The following is a 20,652-nucleotide window of genomic DNA, read 5'->3' on the forward strand; positions in this document are numbered from 1 at the left end:
CCCCATAGTGAGTACGGGACTACCAAACTATGTGGTATCGTTAAGTCTAGTAAGCCAGAAATGGCAGGCATGACCTATAAGAGGTCGTTGGGCCAAGAACGAAGAAGAGCGATAGGCGTAGAGCTCTGTGGCGCATTGATACTCGGATCCTTGTGGACATTTAGAGATGCTTGGAAAGCTTGAAGCCTTATGCAATCTCTTCTTCTTTAGCACTGCAAACTCGTGAGATTCCTGCCAGCCATTTCTGGATCTGCTAGACTTGATTTTACATATAGCAGGATATTCAGTATATGGGGCTTTTGACCTGCAAAAACTCTTCTTCTTCTTTTCCTTCATTGATACTACAACTTTGAGAAGTCTCGGCCTGCCATTTCTGGCTTTCTGTGACTTAATTTTACCCGTAGCTAGATAATCACTCCTGCGCGTTCGGGGAGGTGGTCCCTGGATGGGATTTGAACTCCGGTCCTGCCGTGTGAAGACCGTCGCTTTTGTGACCTAAGCCACCCGACCGCCCCTACTCTATTACCATCAAAATCTCCAACCGACAAGAAAACTCAAGTCTTCATGAATTCTTAAAATAGCTAAGGAACCTATAACTGAGAGGAATCAGGAATAAATTCTAACAATGAATTTGAAGTCCGATAACTCGGTTGAAGAATTCGTATGATTGTCGAACTTTAGGATATCTTAAGAAACCTGATGCCTAATAGAATCTCTGGAGCACATGGTAGGTCCAAGACTCGTAGAAATGCGAGGACCAATCAATTTGATGGCTCGATGGCCTATGTTAAATTAGAATCCTCTTGGATCTCATGAAAACACTCAGGAACACAAATCGGGTACCGATTGAGCATGAATTCACTCAGTATACGCGATTCACTCTCAACATGGCAACCAACCCGATTGGAAGCTTTCACACCAAGCAAACACACACCGAGTTTGGCAATAGGTCCAACGGTTTCCCGCCAGCTATCACCGCAGCATAAACACGGATAAACGCTTCCATTGCCGAATGTGTCCCATGTTCAACATTTCCAACAAATCGCACACACGCAATTGTACCGGACTTTTATTGCCAATCGTGCTGGGGCGTGCGATCCGGTGCGTGTATATTTCAACCAACCGAACCTTGCGTGACGGGAGCACCACCACCGGACATCGCCGGAAACACCAACCCGACCGATGACCGTTTAATGTGCCGTCCCGGTACGTCATCGGTCCTCACCATGAGTGCGGGCAGAGAGTGGCCAGGTGGTGTGAATTTTGGAATCGTTCGGTGTTTTAATGTGCGTCATTGTCTTGTTTGTTAATTTGTTCTGCGTGTTTGGTGTGTTTTGTGAGCCGAGCCCGCTGCCTAAAAATGTGTAATTCGCCACCAATTATCACCAATGGTGGGCAGCTCGATGTTCCGGTGTTGCTAGGTGGGCCTCCACACGAGGTTTATATTTGCAAAAACGAGAAAAGAAGACGCAAAAAAGCAGTACAACACAACGGAACACGCACGGTTTATGATCTCGAAAGCTTTCGGCAATGATGATGGAGCAATAAATGTGCACGGTGCACCACCAGGTCCGTACACATACGATAAACACTTGTTTTATCGACACTATAGAGTTTTCCGCACCCGGAAATGCTGTAGGGGACAACGGCACAACATCGGCCCAGAATTTCCACCATAATGCGCTGGCATCCCAAATTGACGATCAACTACCAGAACAAACGTTTGCATAAGTGAGGTTATGGGGCTGGCCCGGTTATGGCCTAGCAGCGTAGGATAGCAGGCGGGGGAAAAAACACACGTTGAATTGACATGGCAGTTGATGATGATGAAACATGCCAACTTGATCCAACCATCGAGCGGTGAAGGCTCAACACAGCAAGATAAAAGCATCTCCCCTCTCGAAGGTGCTGATGAGCTTGAGAGGCACACCATTTTTTGTATGTGTGTTGCTGTGTTTCTTTGTCTGTCGTCTGCGTGCTGTCACCTCATGATTGTCGGACAAAGTTGCTCCTTGTGTTAAAGGTGATTGAAACCATTTTTGCTGGGTGGTGAGCTGTTTTTTTTTTAGAAGATAGCGTGCAAGGCAAGAAGTCGTGTAGCTTCGGGCCAGAGTCCGATAAGCTGCCTAGACATCATCGTCATCTAAATCCTCGCCCACCCGGAGGCGGTGACGTGCACAACGTTCGTCTGCCACCTCTGTGAATCATCTTAACGAGATCAACATACCGCAGGTCAGTTACTATGGATATGTAAACACATATGGGAGATACGTACGATGTGTTCTTATCTGTCTCCCTCCCTTGACGGGATGCTGTGACAACACAAACCTCTGGTAGATGAATAACCTGGGAGATGGTGGCCATTTTGTAAAACTCTGTTTGCACTGGTTAGTCAACGCGCGTGTATCCTGTGAAACGGCTGGATGATTCATGGCTGGAAGTATCTGGAGGTAACTAAGCTTGCATAATATTCGCTAGCGATGGATGATTAAAACTCGGCCCCACTTTGCTAGAACAAGCTTGGGTTACGCAAGATGGAACCTGCATAGCGTCACAATGCTTCTAGCATCTAGTGGTCGATAGTTGAAGTCGAAAAAATGTCACAACTGAGATTTCCTGCAATCTGGAACCTTCCCGATATGGATCGACCGGAAGGTGGAAAAATACCCGAAAGCAAAATTCAACCGGAATTCGCGTGGTTAAACGATTTCTGCTGACGGTCCCGCAGGGTAAAATATTCAATTATATTAATGCAAATGCGCAGTAAATCACTCCCCCGAGGTGTTGTGTGTTGTTGGCGAAGCGCGGTCGAAGGTACAATAGTCGGCTTTTGCTATGGTGATCATGTGTGGTAGTAGTAGTAGCAGCAGCACAGGGACTGGAACGGCCCACGAGCGAAGCGAAGAGAAAATGATGACGTTTATTCGCATGAAAATAGCGCGATTTATCAGAATCACCTGTGCGTAATTACATCAGGCTACCGGTTGAAGCGGGGGACCAGTTGGGATTTTCCCTTTCCCAGCATCATTTCGTTCGCTCCCTCTACACCTGGTCCCGCTCTCTCTCTCTCTGTGTTCACGGAAGTAGTATTTGCACGATGTCTTTTTTCCTTTCCCCTAGGTTGCGCCTCTTCCGGCTGTTCCGGCTGATTCGTTTGCTCCACTTATCTCCACTGTCGCTGTCATGGGAATTACTCACCCACCCGGTACCCCACCGCAGAGCGAAACATCTCGCCGGTGGTGGTGTTTCACGAGTGATGAGCAACCGGGCGAAAACTGACGTGTGATAATGATGGTTGTCACAGCTTGGGATGCGCGTCACTTGAGCGAGGAACGAACAAAAAAGAACCTCGACCAAATGAAACCTACACCTCAGATAATGCTCCTGGAAGGATATATGTGTGTATGTGTGTGTGTGTGGGGGGGGACATACACCTGGTAAATGGATTGATTTTGCTGTGTTAATCTGTCGGAAGGACAGCTTTTCCGTTTGCTACGTACTCGATGGCATTGTGGTGAAATGCGTAACGAAACATTGCGAAGGATGCCATCGGCAAGGGCAACCGCGGCGTGTCTAGGCGTGTGTGAGGTGAGTGTAAGCGAGAGGTTTGATTTATGAATGAACGGTCCCGTGGCGAGAGTGAGACGGGTGCGCTTTGTTTACTGCTGCTGGTCGTGGTTGGGGTCGGGTGGGTATTTGCCGGCATGTGAGGCAACGAACGAAACGAACACTCATACAACCATGGCCGGACCGGCTGATTGCCTGTTGTACAGGGTTCGGCATCATGGTGTACGTGAGGGACGTCGGCGCAGTCGTGTCAAGGGTGTCGAACGTGGCGTTTGCTCGGGTGGAGAAGAATGCATGAAGTAAGCTGTGGCTGTAAATATGGAACTGGAGTTGGAGCAAAACGCTGAAGTTATTCTTTTGTGTCTAAATTTTCATAATAATTGATTTATTTGTGGGTTATGTGAATGCTTCTCATATTCTTCAACAGTAAATTAAGCTGTTTTGGTTGTTGCCCAATATCGGAGGGATGAGCTATGAGGGATGAGTCGGTGAAAATATCCTAACGGCGGCCAAATCTCGAAGAAGACGATGTTTAGGACTCTTGTGCTATCAGGAAATAGCTCGTTAGAGACCTGTCCGGCAGGAGGCGTAGAGAAACACATTGGATGCACCAAGTGCAATCAATCAAACGTTTAAAGCTGGTTTACACGGGCAGCAACATGATTTTCTGACTGAATGCTGCTGGCTTTTAAAATCCACAACACAGCATCGAAGTTGCGCTTGAAGTTGCTCGGCGTTTAAACCAGTTTTACTCTACGGGGTTTTATTCTTTTCGCAACATACATTAGGCTTATACATTAGTTTTACAGTAGTAATTTATAACAATGAAGAAAACTCTACTTGACACTCTCCTTTTCAAACAATAGAAAAGTTAGAGAAAAAATAATTGAATCGAATAACTGATTGATGACGATCAAGCCATTGGCTTTTGTCATAGTTAGCAGCAATTTTTCTTAAATTATTTCTCGAAAATAGAGTGTCTGCTAAAAAAAAGGCTAGAATTCAGCTGTCATTCAATCTCGGCCTGCTATTTCTGCGTATGGGGAAGCGGTCTGGATGGGATTTGAACCTCGGTCCTGCCATGTGAAGACCGACGCCGCTGTCGCCCCAGCCACCGGACCGCCGCCATCAGTATTAGGCCATAATAATTAGTGAGAATCATAAATGTTTATTATAATTATTTGGTTGAAAAGAAAAATCTGTCTGCAGTCTTCTCTTCTCTTTACGCACAAAACATTTTTTCGTTGTATGCAAAGATAATAAAAATGAAGTAAAATATGTGTCAATACAATAATTTGAAAACATTGTGTTAAAAGAAAATAAAAATCCCTTGAGATGCTTGATGTAAAGGAAATCTTCCAAAGCACAAAGAACGGTTTCATTTTTACACATCCAACGCGACCCTGAATGCATACCGCGACCCTATCGCTGGTGTTTGACAACTTTGCCCTTACGCACTGCACACTGCGTTCGGTTGCTATAGTGTACGGCGAACAGCTCTCGTCGGTCGTGTTCTCCATTCAGCGTGCCAGTACGAAACAAGCCTTGCAATCGGACGGACCTGCACGCGCGTGCACTCGTAAAGAAGACGCTCCATCATACACTTTCGTATCGTTGCTCTACACGCGTGAGAGAAAACATACGAAAGGACGACCGAGAAGTCTTCCGGAAAGTGGTTTTTAGTGGCGCGATTTTGAGTGCAAACGAAATAATAGCCAAAAAGAGAAGTCTATCAAAAGGTGGTACGACTTCGAATATCCTTACGCCCGGTGTGTGTAGAGTGTTTAGCTTCAGTGCTACCACGCTGTGAACCGGAGTCATCCATACCGAAATATGAAGCGTCGTTGTTGGATGAAATCCTCATAGGAAAAGTGCTGAAATTCGATAACACACTCTCACACACACACACACATTATTTAGCGCCGATTCGGTGTGTGGGGTAATGTGCGTTGATTTTTTTTACTTTGCTCTTCAGTTTTAAGTTGCTTGTGTTGAGTAAAATAATCTTAAGGCAAAGGTGTCCTCTCACCGCCTGTGTGTTGCAAAGAAAGTAAAACAAACGCATCGCATTTGGCTGTTATCAGTGGAAAAGGAAAACCAAAAAAAAGGATAGCGATAACGCATTATTGCTGCTGCTGCTGCTCTGTGTTGGTGTTTCCTTGTGTGAACGAATATTCCGATTCCGATTCGAGTCAAGATATAGAATTTCCAGTGAAGAATCCTGTATGTAAGCGTGCTATCAATCGATCAACGCTATCGCGCGAGTGTGTGTAGTTTTGTGAAGGGAATCCTTGCGAGGATAATTGGTGGGGGTATATAAGCGAGCCGAACGAAAATGATCGAAAACTTCGAATCAAAGATAACCTTCGAAATACCGACCAATCTCGACTTTGACAAGCTGATCCGGGGCAACAATTACACCCTGTTCTGGCAGAACCTTCACCAGCAGCATCAGAACGCGGCAAGTGGAGCAGCGGCCCGGCTAGCGGCAACCGGTGGCAGCGGAGCCACCTTCGGCGGTATGGCCGACGCTGGCGGTTTCGGCGGGTTCGGTTCGTCCGGGTCCAGCCTGTTCGGTGGCATTGACTACAGCAACGGTAGCAGCGACTACGGGCTGCTCAACAGTCTGCAATCGTTCGCGAACCGGGGCCGGGATGGGCTCGGCGGCGTCGGCACGGAACAGATGCTCGACCCGACGTACGAGCGGTTTATCGGTGACGTGTGGGTTGGCATCGTGCTGACGCTCATGATCCTGTCGTCGATCTTCTGCATGTGCTCCTGCTTTCTGTATCACAAATTTCGCCAGTGGCAACGAAACGGTAAGTGTAATAAATCAACCCCACTTTGGCAACGGAATCGGAATGCAATATCGGGAAACAGATGGCGGGAGGGAGAAAAGGTGTTCGTTTTTTTTTTGGCGTTTTGGAGGTTCATCTAGCCGTACTGTATGCGACTGGGGGGAGACTCACACATCGGGGGAGGTTTTTTTTTGTTTTACGACTGGAGAGATGTAACAGAGCTTTCCCGTGGAGGAAAATTTTATTCTCACCGAGGTAAAAAGTTGTAGAATTCTGTTCAAGGAAATAAAGCCTATGTGAAACGGGGCGAAAACATAGCGATGAATCCTTCGGGGCTGCACAGTGGGCAAATGGTATGCAAAATACTGGTCAACAGATTGTGTACGTTTATTTGGAATTAGGTGAGCACGTTTATTGGCCTATCGTTTTGCTTGGTTTGGCCTTGAAAAGACATTTCATTCTAATTTATTTAAAAAAAATTAATAGCCAATCCTTGCATTGACGGAAACACAGGTACTGCTGACAGTAAATCACCGGATCATCGAATATTTTCTAATTATTAGTCTGGAATTGATTTGTTTGAGGAGTTTTTAATTAATGTATAATTTGATTAGCTTCAAACATAGTTATACCTTGTTTTGGTTTGCTATAGAACCAGTCTTAAAGACGACGAGACAGAAACACTGAGGAAGCTACAATTTTTTTTAAATTTATATAAAGTTTGCTGGTGTTACCTGGATTGTTAGTGGCATATATAACTGACTTCTCATTCTCATGCTATAAGAACATGAAAAATAAACCTATTATTCGTGGTAAAGACATTAAACATAATTTGAAATTATTTTCCAATAATTTATTAAGAATTGATAGGCATTAAACATGCTTCGAATACTCATTTTTCTTGGAGATAAATCCTATTAACCTGTACTGACGGATTTTTGGAATAGAACAAAAATCTTGCTCCTTCTTTTTTAGCACTTGAAACTAAAAACTGTCATTTTCTACCTTCTTCTTCTTTTTCTTTGGCACTACAACCCCGAAAGCTCTCGGCCTCTCAATTCTGATTTTCTGTTAAATGATGATTCCCGTAGCTGAATAGTCAGGTCCTGCGTACGGGAAGGCGGTCTGGATGGGATTTGATCACCGGTCTTGCCATTTGAAGACCCATTTTTGCCCAAAAAAAAAATTCTTTGTTATTTGCCTTGTTTGTAAAGTTTTTACTGTTGACCATTGATCCTTACGCAAGTCTCCCACCGTGCGCTCGGGAGGGAGGCCAACAAATGAGACCATATTCTCGACCATAGTGTGGTTCCGTATTGAAGTCTGCCACCTTGCAAACCTCCGAAAACCGTACACAAACCCAACTCATATCCCGTCCTGCCGTAGAGCTGGAATGTTGATTGGAATAGTATTATGAGTTTTCTGGGCGTATTGGAACAGACAGAACAGAGCCAGCAAACCACACGGCGGCACCACACCGAAACGATAAGGAAGAGTTTGTCCTTTTTATCTCCCACCAACACAACTGGAACACAGCTTTGCGCGTTCGGGACACTTTCGGGTGTGTACGAGTTCTCGGGGCGGTTTGTGTGTGGTTCTGCCCAGTGTGCGCTGCTCATTCGGAAGTACCTCAAGATAAGGTCCCAAACTAACAACAATTCAACCCTGGTACTGGTGACCCCCCCTGTACGTACGTTTGGCCGCATTGAGTAGCGAAAAGTTGTTCGTTTCGGTGCCTTACTACTAGGTGCCTCGTCACGGGTGCTCCCACAACAACAGTGGCTTATCAAATTTATCCTCCACCGGGCGAAAGCACCCAGGCAGCTGCCAGAACTGCTCCGGGCTAGGTTTGGAATCGAAACGGAACGGAACTCGAAAAAAAAAACGAACCTCCAGGAGAGAGAGCACACGAACTTGATTGACATTAATTTAAGATAAACTCAGGGGGGGTACCTCTTTGGTGGATGTATTGCCGGAGGGTTGAACTTTTCCCACAAAACCGACGCTCGGCGGTAGTGAGAACTGGTGAATGCATCTCCAACAGCAAAAACACACAGGTTCGAGCATCGGTTGTGTATTTTTGAGGTTACGTTTTACTCGATTACTATTTTGGGATGGATTCCGGAGAGGCAGGATTGTTTTTTTGGTGGGTGTTTTTGCATCTTTCGATCTTGCGGCAGTTTGAAATCGAACTTCAGCCGCCACCGTTTAAATTAAGGTATTGGTTTTCCGCGCGAACGAACGAACTGGCGAGGCACCTTTTCGGGCGTCGGATAACAGTGCCTGTTCGTGCGGAAGGCTCCATAAATATTCGACGCCTCGTCAGTATATGTTGCGCTTTTTTTGTTCGCTCTCTCTCTCTCTCTCTCTCTCTGTTGCGATCATTTCCAGCTCGGCAACATTGGCCAGCTCCCGAACACGACGGTGCCAGGGTGTGGCAGGCAAAACTGCTCAATTATGCATTCGTATCGCATCAACGGATCGCGCCCGTCTCGTACGCCGCAGGATAAATATTGGTATCGGAACGGATTTCCTTGTGGCCAAAAATTTTATTGATGAAATTTATCTCCCACGTAACAGATAAAGAAAAAAAAAATTGCGATGCCCCCATTCTCATTCGTATGCATCGCATATAACTTCCGCGTGAGTTCCTATCTCGTCCGTACAGAAACACACACGCCATTTGCGATGCTCACGCACGCTGCGAGGAAAAGGTTAACCAACCTGTTTCCATCCGCGATACCCACTAACCTTGGACGGTGAGGAGTGATTTGTGTTTTTATCCGTCCCGTTTAACCGTCCGTCATTCGATAACGGCGACTTTGGCCAAGCCTAATCGGTTCCCGTTTGCCTTGGATTGGTTACGGCGAGCTTGCTATCGATTGACGGACGCACGGTTCTGACCCGGTCACTCACCGGAGGAGGCCCCACGTAACGTAACGGTGTTAGCCGGGCGCCATAAATACTAATCGAATGTGTCAATTATCCTTCCGGGCTTGAGTGACTGGGGCTTCCGGGGCTTCCGGGGCGGCGTAATGGGTGTGATACATCCGCAAAAACGACGTCACACATCCGTGCGTGAGTGACCTTCGACGGGGGTTGCGATACGGGTCGCAAATGAAGATTGATCTAGGTTCTCCGGCAGCTGGCGGCCCCACTGTTTCCAAGTGTCGACGTCTCACGGGTTTTTGTGCGAGTCCACCGAGTGCCAGCGATACCACATTTGCCCAATTTTTGTGACGCTTTTTTAAGGTGTCCACAACTAGATCCATTAGCAGCAGCAGTGGCAGAAGAGTGAAAGCTGTGTGCCCAGCATCAGCTCGTCCCGGCGTGACTCATCCTGCAGGAATTGGTCCCGGGTCGGTACACCATTACCGGTGTTCCATCACTCATTATTACCGTGTGCCCTTTTCAAGCTCCGGCTGCTCATTCATGAGCCTCCGACTCCCAATGCCGGCCGAAAGAAGACAATCCAATAATTCCCATCACACTGGCAGCAGAACGGCATCAGTGGCCGTTTCGTTTGCCTGCCTGGTCTATCTGTCTGTCTGTGGCGATCCGTGTGTGTGTGTCTGGCTCTCGCTCTGGGTGAAGTCTGCCTCAGCACTATCATCAAAACCAAGCGACCGGGTCTAAGCGTTTTGCTATCGGTTCTGTTCAGACCGTACCGCGCACCGTCTTACCTTACTTTTAATCCTTTTATCTGCCCGGGTCCATATCTCTCGGCTGCTGGGCCTGGTCTGGAGGGTCTTTCTTTCTGGGTGCCTTTTTTTTTTGCTTGGTGTCGCCCAGTCTTATTCATCTCGACGAAGCGTCGATTGCTCGAAGCTTTTCTACGCCTTCTTCGGAATGGTAATTGGAACTAATGGATTCCGTTCTATTTGGATTAGGACTTCCTTCTGTGTCCTTTTTTTTCCTCTTTTTTCTCTCACGCTGCTTTTTTTGTCGATCTAAGGATTATGCGTGTGTCTTTTTCCTTCGGGCTCGGAGGGCTTACGGGTGCAAGGTAAAATGCCGTCTGCCCTTTGCTCGCTTTCCCGTAGCTTTTCTCGCATTGTTTGAATGCGTTCTGGGCACTTCGTTCGGTTTTGTTTTTACCTTTCCCACTTAGCCTTATGAAGCGGGCTGTAATAAAATGTAACAAAATGTTGCCCACTCGCGGTAATGGGTGTTCGATATTGACATGGGCCCCGTGTAAAGGTGCACGCCGCAAACGGTGAGTGTAAAGCAGCGAGAAACACGCATCTACACATGATTAGGTCGTCAATGTTGTAATGTTGCGAAGGATAAAGCGCAAAATATCTAATATGTTTATTGGTAGTTTAGGGGAAAATGGGGCATATCAGTTTGGGCCCGCCGTCATAATGGACGAAACTCGGCTCGTAGATGTAGATGTTTATTGTGCCCTGGAGATCAGCGTGAGATTTGTGCTTATTGCACCGAAATTTTGTTTGCTTTCTACCTGTACATAGTTGTGTGATTGTTTTCGCTTTCGTAAATCGAAGGGTAATTGACGGCGTCTGTTTTTTGATGATAGCAGTTCAACGTATGTTGTAAAATTTAATATTTCTTTATTAAAATACAACTGATCTTTTAATGTAAAACTTCATTCTATTAATACACATACTTCTACAATTTTAAATCCATAAGCTTTTTACACAGTATTTTGCTATTTTATAGCGTCTAGCATTTCTTGAACGAATAATCAGCCATCTTTTGCTTATTTAAGTATCAGGCATCATGAAAAGGATCAAAATTTAAAAAAAATCCAATATTTATTCCTTTTTTTTTAATTTAAATAAAAGATTTATTTTTTTATAAAACTTTTATTTTTTTAAATTAAATGAAAATTTTTTTTAAACTAAATAATTTTGTAATTTTGAAACATCAAAACGTGTATATAATATTGATTTGATTTATTTGATCTGTGCAGGATATAGACAAAAATCTATATATTTTATAGAATATATTAAAAATCAATATTTTTACGCGAATTTCGACAAGCTGGCATTTGACCTGAGACTGGCAAAAATGTTCGCCTGATATCTTATTTCATCTATCATAATATTTATATTTAATCTTTTATATCAGATAAAGTAGGCCAGCAAATCCTTCCCGGTGGCACCTAGCTCCCCGTTCCCTTATCACTACGTCAGGGATTCTAGACGTAGAATAATCAAATTTTATTGCTTGTTATGTTGCTCCCTGGAAACAGCGAAGAAAGCGTACAGGAATTTGGCGCTATCGCTTAGCAAGGGCAATCGCTATCAGCCACTGGGAGATTAAAATCGGTAATCAGATTCGATCGGCGCACCAACACTACCAAGACGACTGGTAACCAAGTCCAAGTGTCCGGGGTACGTGACCGTCCACATGCTTACAGGCTGGAATTGGAAACTCATTTAAACCAAATGCCCAAAATGAAGTTGCGTCACGGGGTCAATTGACTTCGGCGCTCACATTTATCGATGACCCTAGCGCGATTGATTGAAGCGACCCTCTAGCACCTTCTGCCACCATACCCTTGACCTTCGCTGACGCAATAGAGCAAATCGTGCGGACAAATGTTGATAGCTTAGTGATTCGATCAGCTGTCTAGCTCTGTGCGAACCAAAAAAAAAGGGAAGTATCTATAGCGCTCGGCCAGCTCGCAGGGCATCTGCACGTGCCGTGCGAGACTCCTGTGTGGGGGTAGGGGTTTCTACAAGGAGAATCGCCCGTCTCTATCTGTTAATGCTTTCCGGACTTCTTTCCAACACAAAACCAACACTACAGTGACCGTAAATAATAGCAATTAGAATCAAATGCAGCTGAGGCGGGTGAGGGGTTGCTGCTGCAAGGCGAGGGACCGGCCGGTTCTGACCTCTGCGGGGTGTGTGCCATTAGTAAAGCAGGCTAGACGGGAGCAGCGGCACCAACGAACGCAAACCCTGCACAGGAAGTGGGTCATTAATCATTTCGTTTCAGTGCACTAACCTACCTCAACCCTGGCGAGAGTGAACGCGTGCGCGGCGAATGAAATACACTGTGTCCGACCAGCACTTTTGGTCTGAAGTAGTGTTGGTTTTCTTTTTTTTGTTGTTGTTTTTTTTTCCAAACTTTTCACTTGGCTTAAAATAGTAGGGCGCCACCGGGCGACCGAGAACCATTTTCGGTGATTAAGGCAAACGCTCGAATCAAACTACTCAAAACTTATCGACCCGCCAGGCAGCCGGCTAGGTATGGGTGAGTGGCCCTAGGAATGTTAAGCCCCTAACGTGGGTAAAGGATAGAACAAAAGCCATTAACACAACACAAAAAAGAAACCCAAAAAAAATGGGAAACTCCTCCTCCGAAACTTCCTGCTGTTCTACATCAGAAGGTGGAAATGAAGTGCCGGGGCCTAAAGCAGGGAACATGTTCAACAAAATATTAACTCTCAAACTTTATTAGTTTCGAAACAAAGCGAACCAATTTCGGAACGCTACAGAGCACACCGAGTGGCGCCCGTTTGTCAAACGTCACAGCACTTCGAACAGCGGCAGGGATGATGCCTTCCAATTCCGTTCGGGCCATCATCAATTACTCATAATTTGTTTGTTAGGATGAGCGAATATGTTTTGGGGTGTATCGGGGTGCCCCATCCCCGCTACCCACCGAAAGGCAACCTCATCAGGGACAGTATTTTATTTTTCCGTTCCCCTTCATTAGGCTTTTATTTTGCGTCCTTTCCTGCTGTCATTTTCGGTTTTCGGCTACGGATGCTAAGGACCGGAATCGATCTGGTGGTGCTGTGTCAACCAGGGTCGGTTGGTGTCCTTTTTTTTGTTTTCGATTTTCACTTCTTTCCGGTGCTTTCGGATCGGAATGCGATGGGCCCGCTGTTCGAGTTGGCGAGTGAGTTTGAAATTTTGACCCACGACTGGTGGTAATAAAGGTTGGGAAAAGAATTTCATTCACAACGTGAACAGTGCGCTGTTTTTCCTGAGGTCTCGCAGTAGTTCCGCAACGGTCTATGGACAGTTGCGAGGAAGCATTTAATCCCCAACGCCACCCTTTCAATTTCCCGGGCTCCCGTCGAAAAATGTGTGCCAATTGTGTACTTCGGCCGATGACTGCAGCCCCGACGGGATCCAAGGGTGGCCCGGAAAAGGTATGTACACTACTTTTCCAATAATTGAATTTGAGAGCTCAAATTGAGTCCCTCGAAGCGGGAAGAATGAACGTAAATGATGACCTGGTGACGGACTCGGAGGGACTGACGCCGGGGAAGTAGAATTCATTGGAATTCGGAAATCAATCAATGCCAGTTCGTTTAGTTTGTTTTTTTTTTGTATTTTCAATTGCTGGTCCGCAGGAAAGTAATCAGCGGTGCGACCTTAGCGAAGGGGCCGCAACAAAGAAGCGGTGATGCCTCACATTGGAATTTCCAGCATTCCACATAGGTTCGCGCTGTAATTTTATCAAAGAACAAAACACACACACATAGTCACACACACAATAAAAGTGAAGGAAGGGAAACAAGAACCCCGTGTTCCGAGTTCTGTTTGTTTGTTTCCTGCTTTTCCCGGTTTGAATGGATGTCGATGATTTGTTGGTCTGCTAGAGACGCCAATGTTCGGATAGAATTTTGTCAGCCAGCCTGCTTTTCACTGTCATTCCGTTTTCGCTGGGCTGGAGGAACGGGGGAGCGAACCGAAACATGATAAGAAAATGTTGGCAATCGGACGCGGTAAATTGCTTTTTCAGCGCAAATCGAGCGCAAAAAAGCGTTCGTCCTGCAAGTCCTGCAAGGACTGGGACCAGCATCTTTCGGCGTCACATATCAACCGCTGATGTTTGGAATTGGGTGATGATTTTTTTGTTGGTGAGTTGTGATGTCCTAAGCGAATGAACTTTGAGGATTTAGAACATATCAGGGCTCTTGGATAACTTGCCACTCGGCTCACTATTAAAGAAAGGTATAGACAAACAAACCCTGGAACCGTATGCACAACGGCTCAAGACATTCGACGCGTGTGCAACTCGTTCCAGAATTGGTCCCAGTTCGGCACCAGGAAAACCGGAGTAGCCTCACCGGTGCCAAATAGCAAATCGCCGAACCAGCCCATCGACCGGGGTTCATTATCGGAACACACACACACACACACACACACACACACAGGGGAAGAAAACCGTGACCGGAACATATTTTTTGGCCACTCACCAGAAAAGACTGCGACAACAGTTTGCTTGTCGGCAGCGGTTTCCAAGGTTCGGGGATGGGGAGTTCACCTTGGACGCGACAGGAACGATTGCGAATGCGCCAAACTTAAGTAATGACTATTGAACGGCCCTTCCTAGCACTCGTTACAGACTTTCATTTAATGGAAACCATCGTCAACCAACGGCCCCTTCCCTGGTGGGCACTCCCAGGATTGCTCCCCGCATCCACTCTCTACGGACCAATTGTGTTGGCTTTAAGGATGGCAATTTAAAATTTTGTCGCACAGAGAAGCTAGAAGAAGTAGCAAAAAAAAAAAACGAAGCCCCCCAAGAGAACTAAAATCAGGCCTGCCCTATTCGGTGGAAATTGATTGGCCACTGCATGGTCTTTCTTCTGCGTGGCCCAGAAGTGTGCGCAGTGTGTGGCTTGGTGCGGAAGGTAGGGACATAACCTCTAAAGTATTCTCTAATAAAGTTTCTTAGAGCTTGTCGGGGTGGTTTTTGGTGCGTTTCTTTACCCTTGTTTTTTAATGCTTTGATGGGGAGAGGTACTTTTGAAAAGGATACTGCTCTCTCCCTCTCTCTCTCTCTCTCTCTCTCTCTCTCTCTCTCCTGCTCGCCCTTTGCTCCCTGATGAAGCCGTGGATTTTATGGACGCCATGTTTTTTTTTTGTTGTTGTGGCGGGCACGCTTCTGCCGGAAATTGCCCCAGTTGTGGGGTTGGTTTGGTTAGGTTGAGGTTGGTCTCCGGGCAGTAGCAAATTTTCCTACCGCACCAAGAAAAAGGAAAAGGGGTTTTGAAAAAGCCGGAAACATTCTCACCGTTGAAAAGCGACGGTGTACTTCTGTGCAAACGAGTCCAAGTGAGTTAGTTCCGAGGATGGGAAAGGAGAGAAAAATCCTTGAAGATTGGTTGACTTTTTCGGGCATGAAACTTTTTTTTCCGGGTACTACTGGAAAGCGTCTGACGTCGTCACGTCTGTTTTTTTTTTGTGGGCCGGGTGATTATGATTGACGTAGTTTTCGTCCGGCCGTAGTTTTTGGCAGCCGAACCATGGCAGAATGAAAAATGGCCTTCCTAATTAGGCTGGTATACAAGCGTCCACCAGGCGCTGTGCAGGTTCACGATGCTTGATTGAACTTTTGCCGAACCAGAGATCCGAGAGTTTCCGCAGGACCGGCGGGTAGTTTTGGGCCCGAAGCTGAGGTGTGTACGTGTAATTTTTCGTCATCATTGCTTCATCGTATCTGCCCGGCAAAAGGAGCAAACACGGTGGAAAAAGTCAAATTACGTGTCTACCGCCCTTCGATCGAGCATACCTCGGACCGGCCGAAAGAAATGCCGTTCCCTCATCGGGCTAACAACAATAATTTGGATCATTCCAAAACGGTTTTTATCGCCGGGCTGCATTTCGTTCGGGGACCAAGAATGTCGGCAAAACGAGCCATTTTTGAGGTGACATTCCGGTGAAACATTCTTTACCGGGCCTGTTCTGTTGCTGGATGGAAGAAACCGGGGCCAAGATCTTTTACGCTGGCATTTCAACTTGACATTTTTCTTCGTCCGCACGGATCGGAAAAGACCCGGCAGAGGGCACGGGATCGGGGTCGTCAGGGAGGCCTTGAATACTGTGTAATGATGGAGCGCGGATGGAGGTTCCATCCGTTGGTGGACGGTGGATTATTACGAAATGAATTCATATTAATCCTCGCGTTTGGTGCTGGCAGCGTCCTGGCAGCGTCCTGGAAGGTAGCGAGCAAGAGGTGACGCTATGGAGGAAAGGAATTCGTTTAGTGTCCCGTGTCCCGTGTCTAGCGAGGCAGAGATCTTAACCTATTAGTTACGGGCGCACGGAAGCGTCACAAAATGGTCGGAAGCTTAATAGCGGCAGCCGTTAGCTTTGATGCCTTGCGCAGCATCATTTTTCTCCGTCGGGCCGCGTCGGGCGCGCTCTGATTGCATCTTGCAGCTCTACGCTCAATCCGCTTATTATACATGGCACGCCGGTGGGAGACTTTGACTGATTACACCTGCACATTGGAAAGATGGTGAAGGGATTAAGCGATCTCTCCCCCCAGACGACCTTCTGGTACGTGGAGTTCCTTGTCGTTTGTTCCTCGGGTCAAGTGCAGCTAGGGATCTGTAGATTTGAATGTTTTTTTTTGTTCCACCTGGAAGGCAGACAGGAACACACACTGGAGGGCAAGAATTACTGTGCAGCAGACGGTGTCCACACCCGGGTGTTCCTAGAATCGATTGGTTCGTGTTGTGGTCGTTCAGCAATCCATTAGAGATATCTCATCCGATGATGGTGTAGTATTGGGTGCGCAGGGATCTCCGTATATTTGCATTAATTATTGCACCAGCTATCCAGGTCTCCCAGTCTCGCCAACCCCCGCTCCGGATGACTGTGTGTGTGTGCGGTTTTTACGGGTGATGGGTATCGCGTTCGAGCTCCGTAGAATTTCCGGACAACTTCGTTCTTCTGGTATCACCGCCTTTGTGAGCTGCGAAAACCACCAACTACCGGAACCACAGTAGTTGGGTTGGGTTGTGTGTGTGTGACTGTTCCATCCAGTAGTTCTTTTCCATTATTTTCCTTTCGTACACTCTGCAAATAAACTAACCCATGGCCTGGGGAGGGTGGCGAAAGTCTGCACAGGATGTGGTTAACGGGGAATGCGCAAAACCGAATCCGAAAATGGCGTCCTTTCGGGTTCCTACTGATGCGCCTTCCGCATCCACCGGAAGCATGTCTTGAGGTTTGATTCCATCGACCAGCACCGCCAGCAGAGAGGGCTTCATTTCTTGGGAAGTTTTTGCCCAGATGCAAAACTAGAGACGCCTCATTCCGATTCCGAACGCCCGGATAAAGAATTTTGCCGGGGAGCTCGCCCGTCCGTCCCGCTTGTGGTCGGTGGCGGGAAAGTTTTGCATCCGTTTTCTGTGCGATTCCAAACCGTTCGGGATGAAATTCGATGCAATCTGTGCTGCTCGTCTCGGTCTCGCCGGACAATGTTTACTGAGCTGTGTACCGCCCTCGACAGGCGTGCTATGACGAATGAGGGTGGCGATGGTGTCCGGGAAGGAAATAAGCATCATGGGTAGGAGGTGCTACACACAGAATCGTTTCTGGCGAGTGATGCAGATGAAGATGATGGTGATGATGATGGTGATGAAGATGATATCTGCCCATCACACGCCATTCCATCTCGCTGACCAGCATCGACCGAACCGAACCTTCACCACCCTTTCGCCACGATTACGAGTGTGGTGTTCTGCACTTTGATTAACTTCTTTCTCGGTGAAAAGGAACCGCACCCGAAGCGCTCGATCTTGTTGCTGAGAAACTGAATGCTGAGAATGTAATTTTCACCCCCCCCCCCCCCCCCCCAAACACACTCCAACTCCCTGCACACTTGGCAGCACTGAGCTCCATGCGCTCCAAGATTCTTTTGTTGAAATCGAGCGAGTGAATAAAAAGCGTACTGCTTCCTTTTGCTTTTGCGAACCACTAAGCGTACCACCGTCCGTCCGCAATAGGACGGTTCCTTCTCGCCTTCTCGCAAATCTCGCACTACATTTCGATGCGAGAAACACGATACTTACGGGAGTGGAGCATTGGCAGTGTCGTCCGTCGGCTGTGCGAGCGCTGTAGAAATATGGTGACGATGAAGATGGCTTTGGTCGGAATTGTGCGGCGGAGATCTTCACCTCATCGGATCGAATCCTTCATCTCGGGATTTGTGCTGCCGGAAAAAAATGCCTCTATCCTCTCTCTCTCTCCACTTGGAATCCTCGAGCAAGATTAGGTTTCTCCATCATTGATTCCTTCGCCCAAAAAAAAAAAAGGACAAGCAATCCTACATCGGTATCGGGACGCGATAAGCTACAGCTCTCAGGGCCGGACGATTGCTGCCGAATGCTCGTGTTCGATTGAGTTTCTGTTTTTAAGTTGAATTGGTCCTTTCCTTCCACGTCAGCAGGAGGTTGCGCCCGTTCATTCCGTTTCCCGAATGCATTTTTCATGTTTTGGTGTTCCTTGTGCAGGAGGACCTCAACCCAAAAAAAAAAACGAAACGAACGGAAAATAAAACGCTTGCGGTATCGGTTGAAACATAGTGAAGGATATCTTCGAAATTCGATTGTTTGAGATAATCTTCACCGGTGGTGGTGGTGCAGCTTATCGGTTCGGTCCGATCTGCGGATGCATCGAAGCAAGTCGAACGGCTAACTGAACAGCTGACAACGGATAAAGGCGAGAAACAAATTAGAACACAGATGCACCGAGAACAAGAGCACCGTTTTGATCATTGCTCTTACACATTCCCCATGCTTCTTGTGTTGTTGCGTCTATCCCCATGCTCTGGCAGGATCTTGTGTATCGAGTTACGGGATTAGGATTTGAAAGGAATTGTGCCTGTTTTGTACTCCGGCCGAATATCTTGAACCTTAAAATTGAAAGCTCTCCATGTCTCTCCCTCGCTCTCTGTATTGGTTAGGTGATACGTTTCATTCGATAGTGTAATCCAACGGCAATGCATCTGATTGATTGGATCTCGGTACTAACCGTGTTGTGTAAGGTCCTGTTCAAGGGCGCTGGTAATTTGATAGCTAGGAGTTTCTCAAGTTGATCGAAATTTTATCAAAACATTCGTTGAACACACGTGGCAATGTGGAACAAGTTCTTACCAAATACCAATTACGAAATGCAGGTTAAAAAGCCTCGAAGGCTTCCTTGAAGACTTGCAACAGGTAACTAGAATTCTACAGAATAACAGATTCCCCCCCGTAGTGGTTGAAGCCACGTGTAGTTGTTATTTTGCTAATGAGTCCTTTTCCAGAAATTACTGAGCTAGCCTTGTTACAGAGGGAAGATGCACTGGTTTTCACTTTTAATTTCGGTTTGAAATGAAAATTATGTTTAACAAGTTTGTATCAAGTTAAGAAAGGCGAGGCTTAGAATTATTAATTCCAGAGAGATGACCGGACCAATGAGACGATATGGTTTCTAGGTAACTATTATAGGTCTAAGATTCAGTGTAAAAATTGAGCATCTATCAATTTTTAACTTAAAATGATGAACTTGGGGCGGTCCGGTAACCAATGCGACAACGATGCCGTTCTTCACACGACAGGACCGATGTTAAATCAAATCAAATCCAGACTGGCTCCCTGTACGCAAGGCTGACTACCTTGCTACGAGTAAAATCAAGTCAAAAAGGGCAGGCCGAGATTTTTTAGGTTGTAAGGCCGTGGCAGAAAAAGAAGATGTCCAAAAGGAAAACTGATTATTGAATGTGCTCTGGAATCCGGAGTGAAAGAAATCCATTCAAATGATTTTCCTGGATCACATTTTTTCCTGCGATCAGAGTTTCAGATCCCTAGGAATAACGTTAATCCTTGCCTCTCTATCACTGTGACACATTGAACGAAGACAATTTTATACAAAAACACTTAACGACTATGACAGCACTGTTTATATTCAATTGTATTAAAACAAAAGTTGGCTTTAAAATTATTTGAAGCGTTTTTGCTCCGCTTCCTGTAAATGTTTACACCCCGTGTGTTTTTAGTATAAAAGTTAGTTTGTGGCTTTTTCATCATCGTTTGTAAAAGTTTTAATTTGTTTCGTTGTAACTGGAATCGCACCTTTACCTTTACCAATTTCGTGAGTATGTTTGCGGGTGTTCATGAGTTTGCTCTTTTGCTTTTTAATACGAGTTCGAATGAGCTTTCAAACATCAGACAAAAGTTTGATGGGTAAATACACTCCGAGCAGGTACGATTTAGTGTTGACCAAATCAAATAACTGAAAGCAAACGAACACACTTCAAGTAAACATTAGTGTTTGTGTGTGCAGTTTTTACGACTTGAAGCTATATAAAGCATCAACAGCACTCATCGCGGCACTCAAGTACTTAATATAGATATAAACTAACACCCCAAACGCTTCATTTAAGCGATGCTTTTGGGAAAACAAGTTATTACAAAAATAATACAACAAATTTTTTTAATTTCGTTGTATTGTCCCACCAAAAATATGCCAAACTAGCGCAACATTAAGTGCGTGCCCTTAACTCCCACAAATAATCCTACCGG

General features: G+C 46.1%; 1 protein-coding gene across 1 annotated transcript in view; it reads left to right on the forward strand.

The window, feature by feature from the left end:
- Positions 1-5,084: 5,084 nt before the first annotated feature.
- The window catches only part of LOC118503495 (protein commissureless 2 homolog), a 52,639-nt gene continuing 37,071 nt past the window's right edge, over positions 5,085-20,652 (forward strand). The window contains exon 1 of the mRNA XM_036036820.1: positions 5,085-6,386. Within this exon, the coding sequence (XP_035892713.1) occupies positions 5,903-6,386 (484 nt within the window). The 5' untranslated portion in view covers positions 5,085-5,902. The remainder of the gene's footprint in view (positions 6,387-20,652) is intronic.

This window comes from Anopheles stephensi, chromosome 2 (genome assembly GCF_013141755.1).
Source record: "Anopheles stephensi strain Indian chromosome 2, UCI_ANSTEP_V1.0, whole genome shotgun sequence".
NCBI lineage: Eukaryota > Metazoa > Arthropoda > Insecta > Diptera > Culicidae > Anopheles > Anopheles stephensi.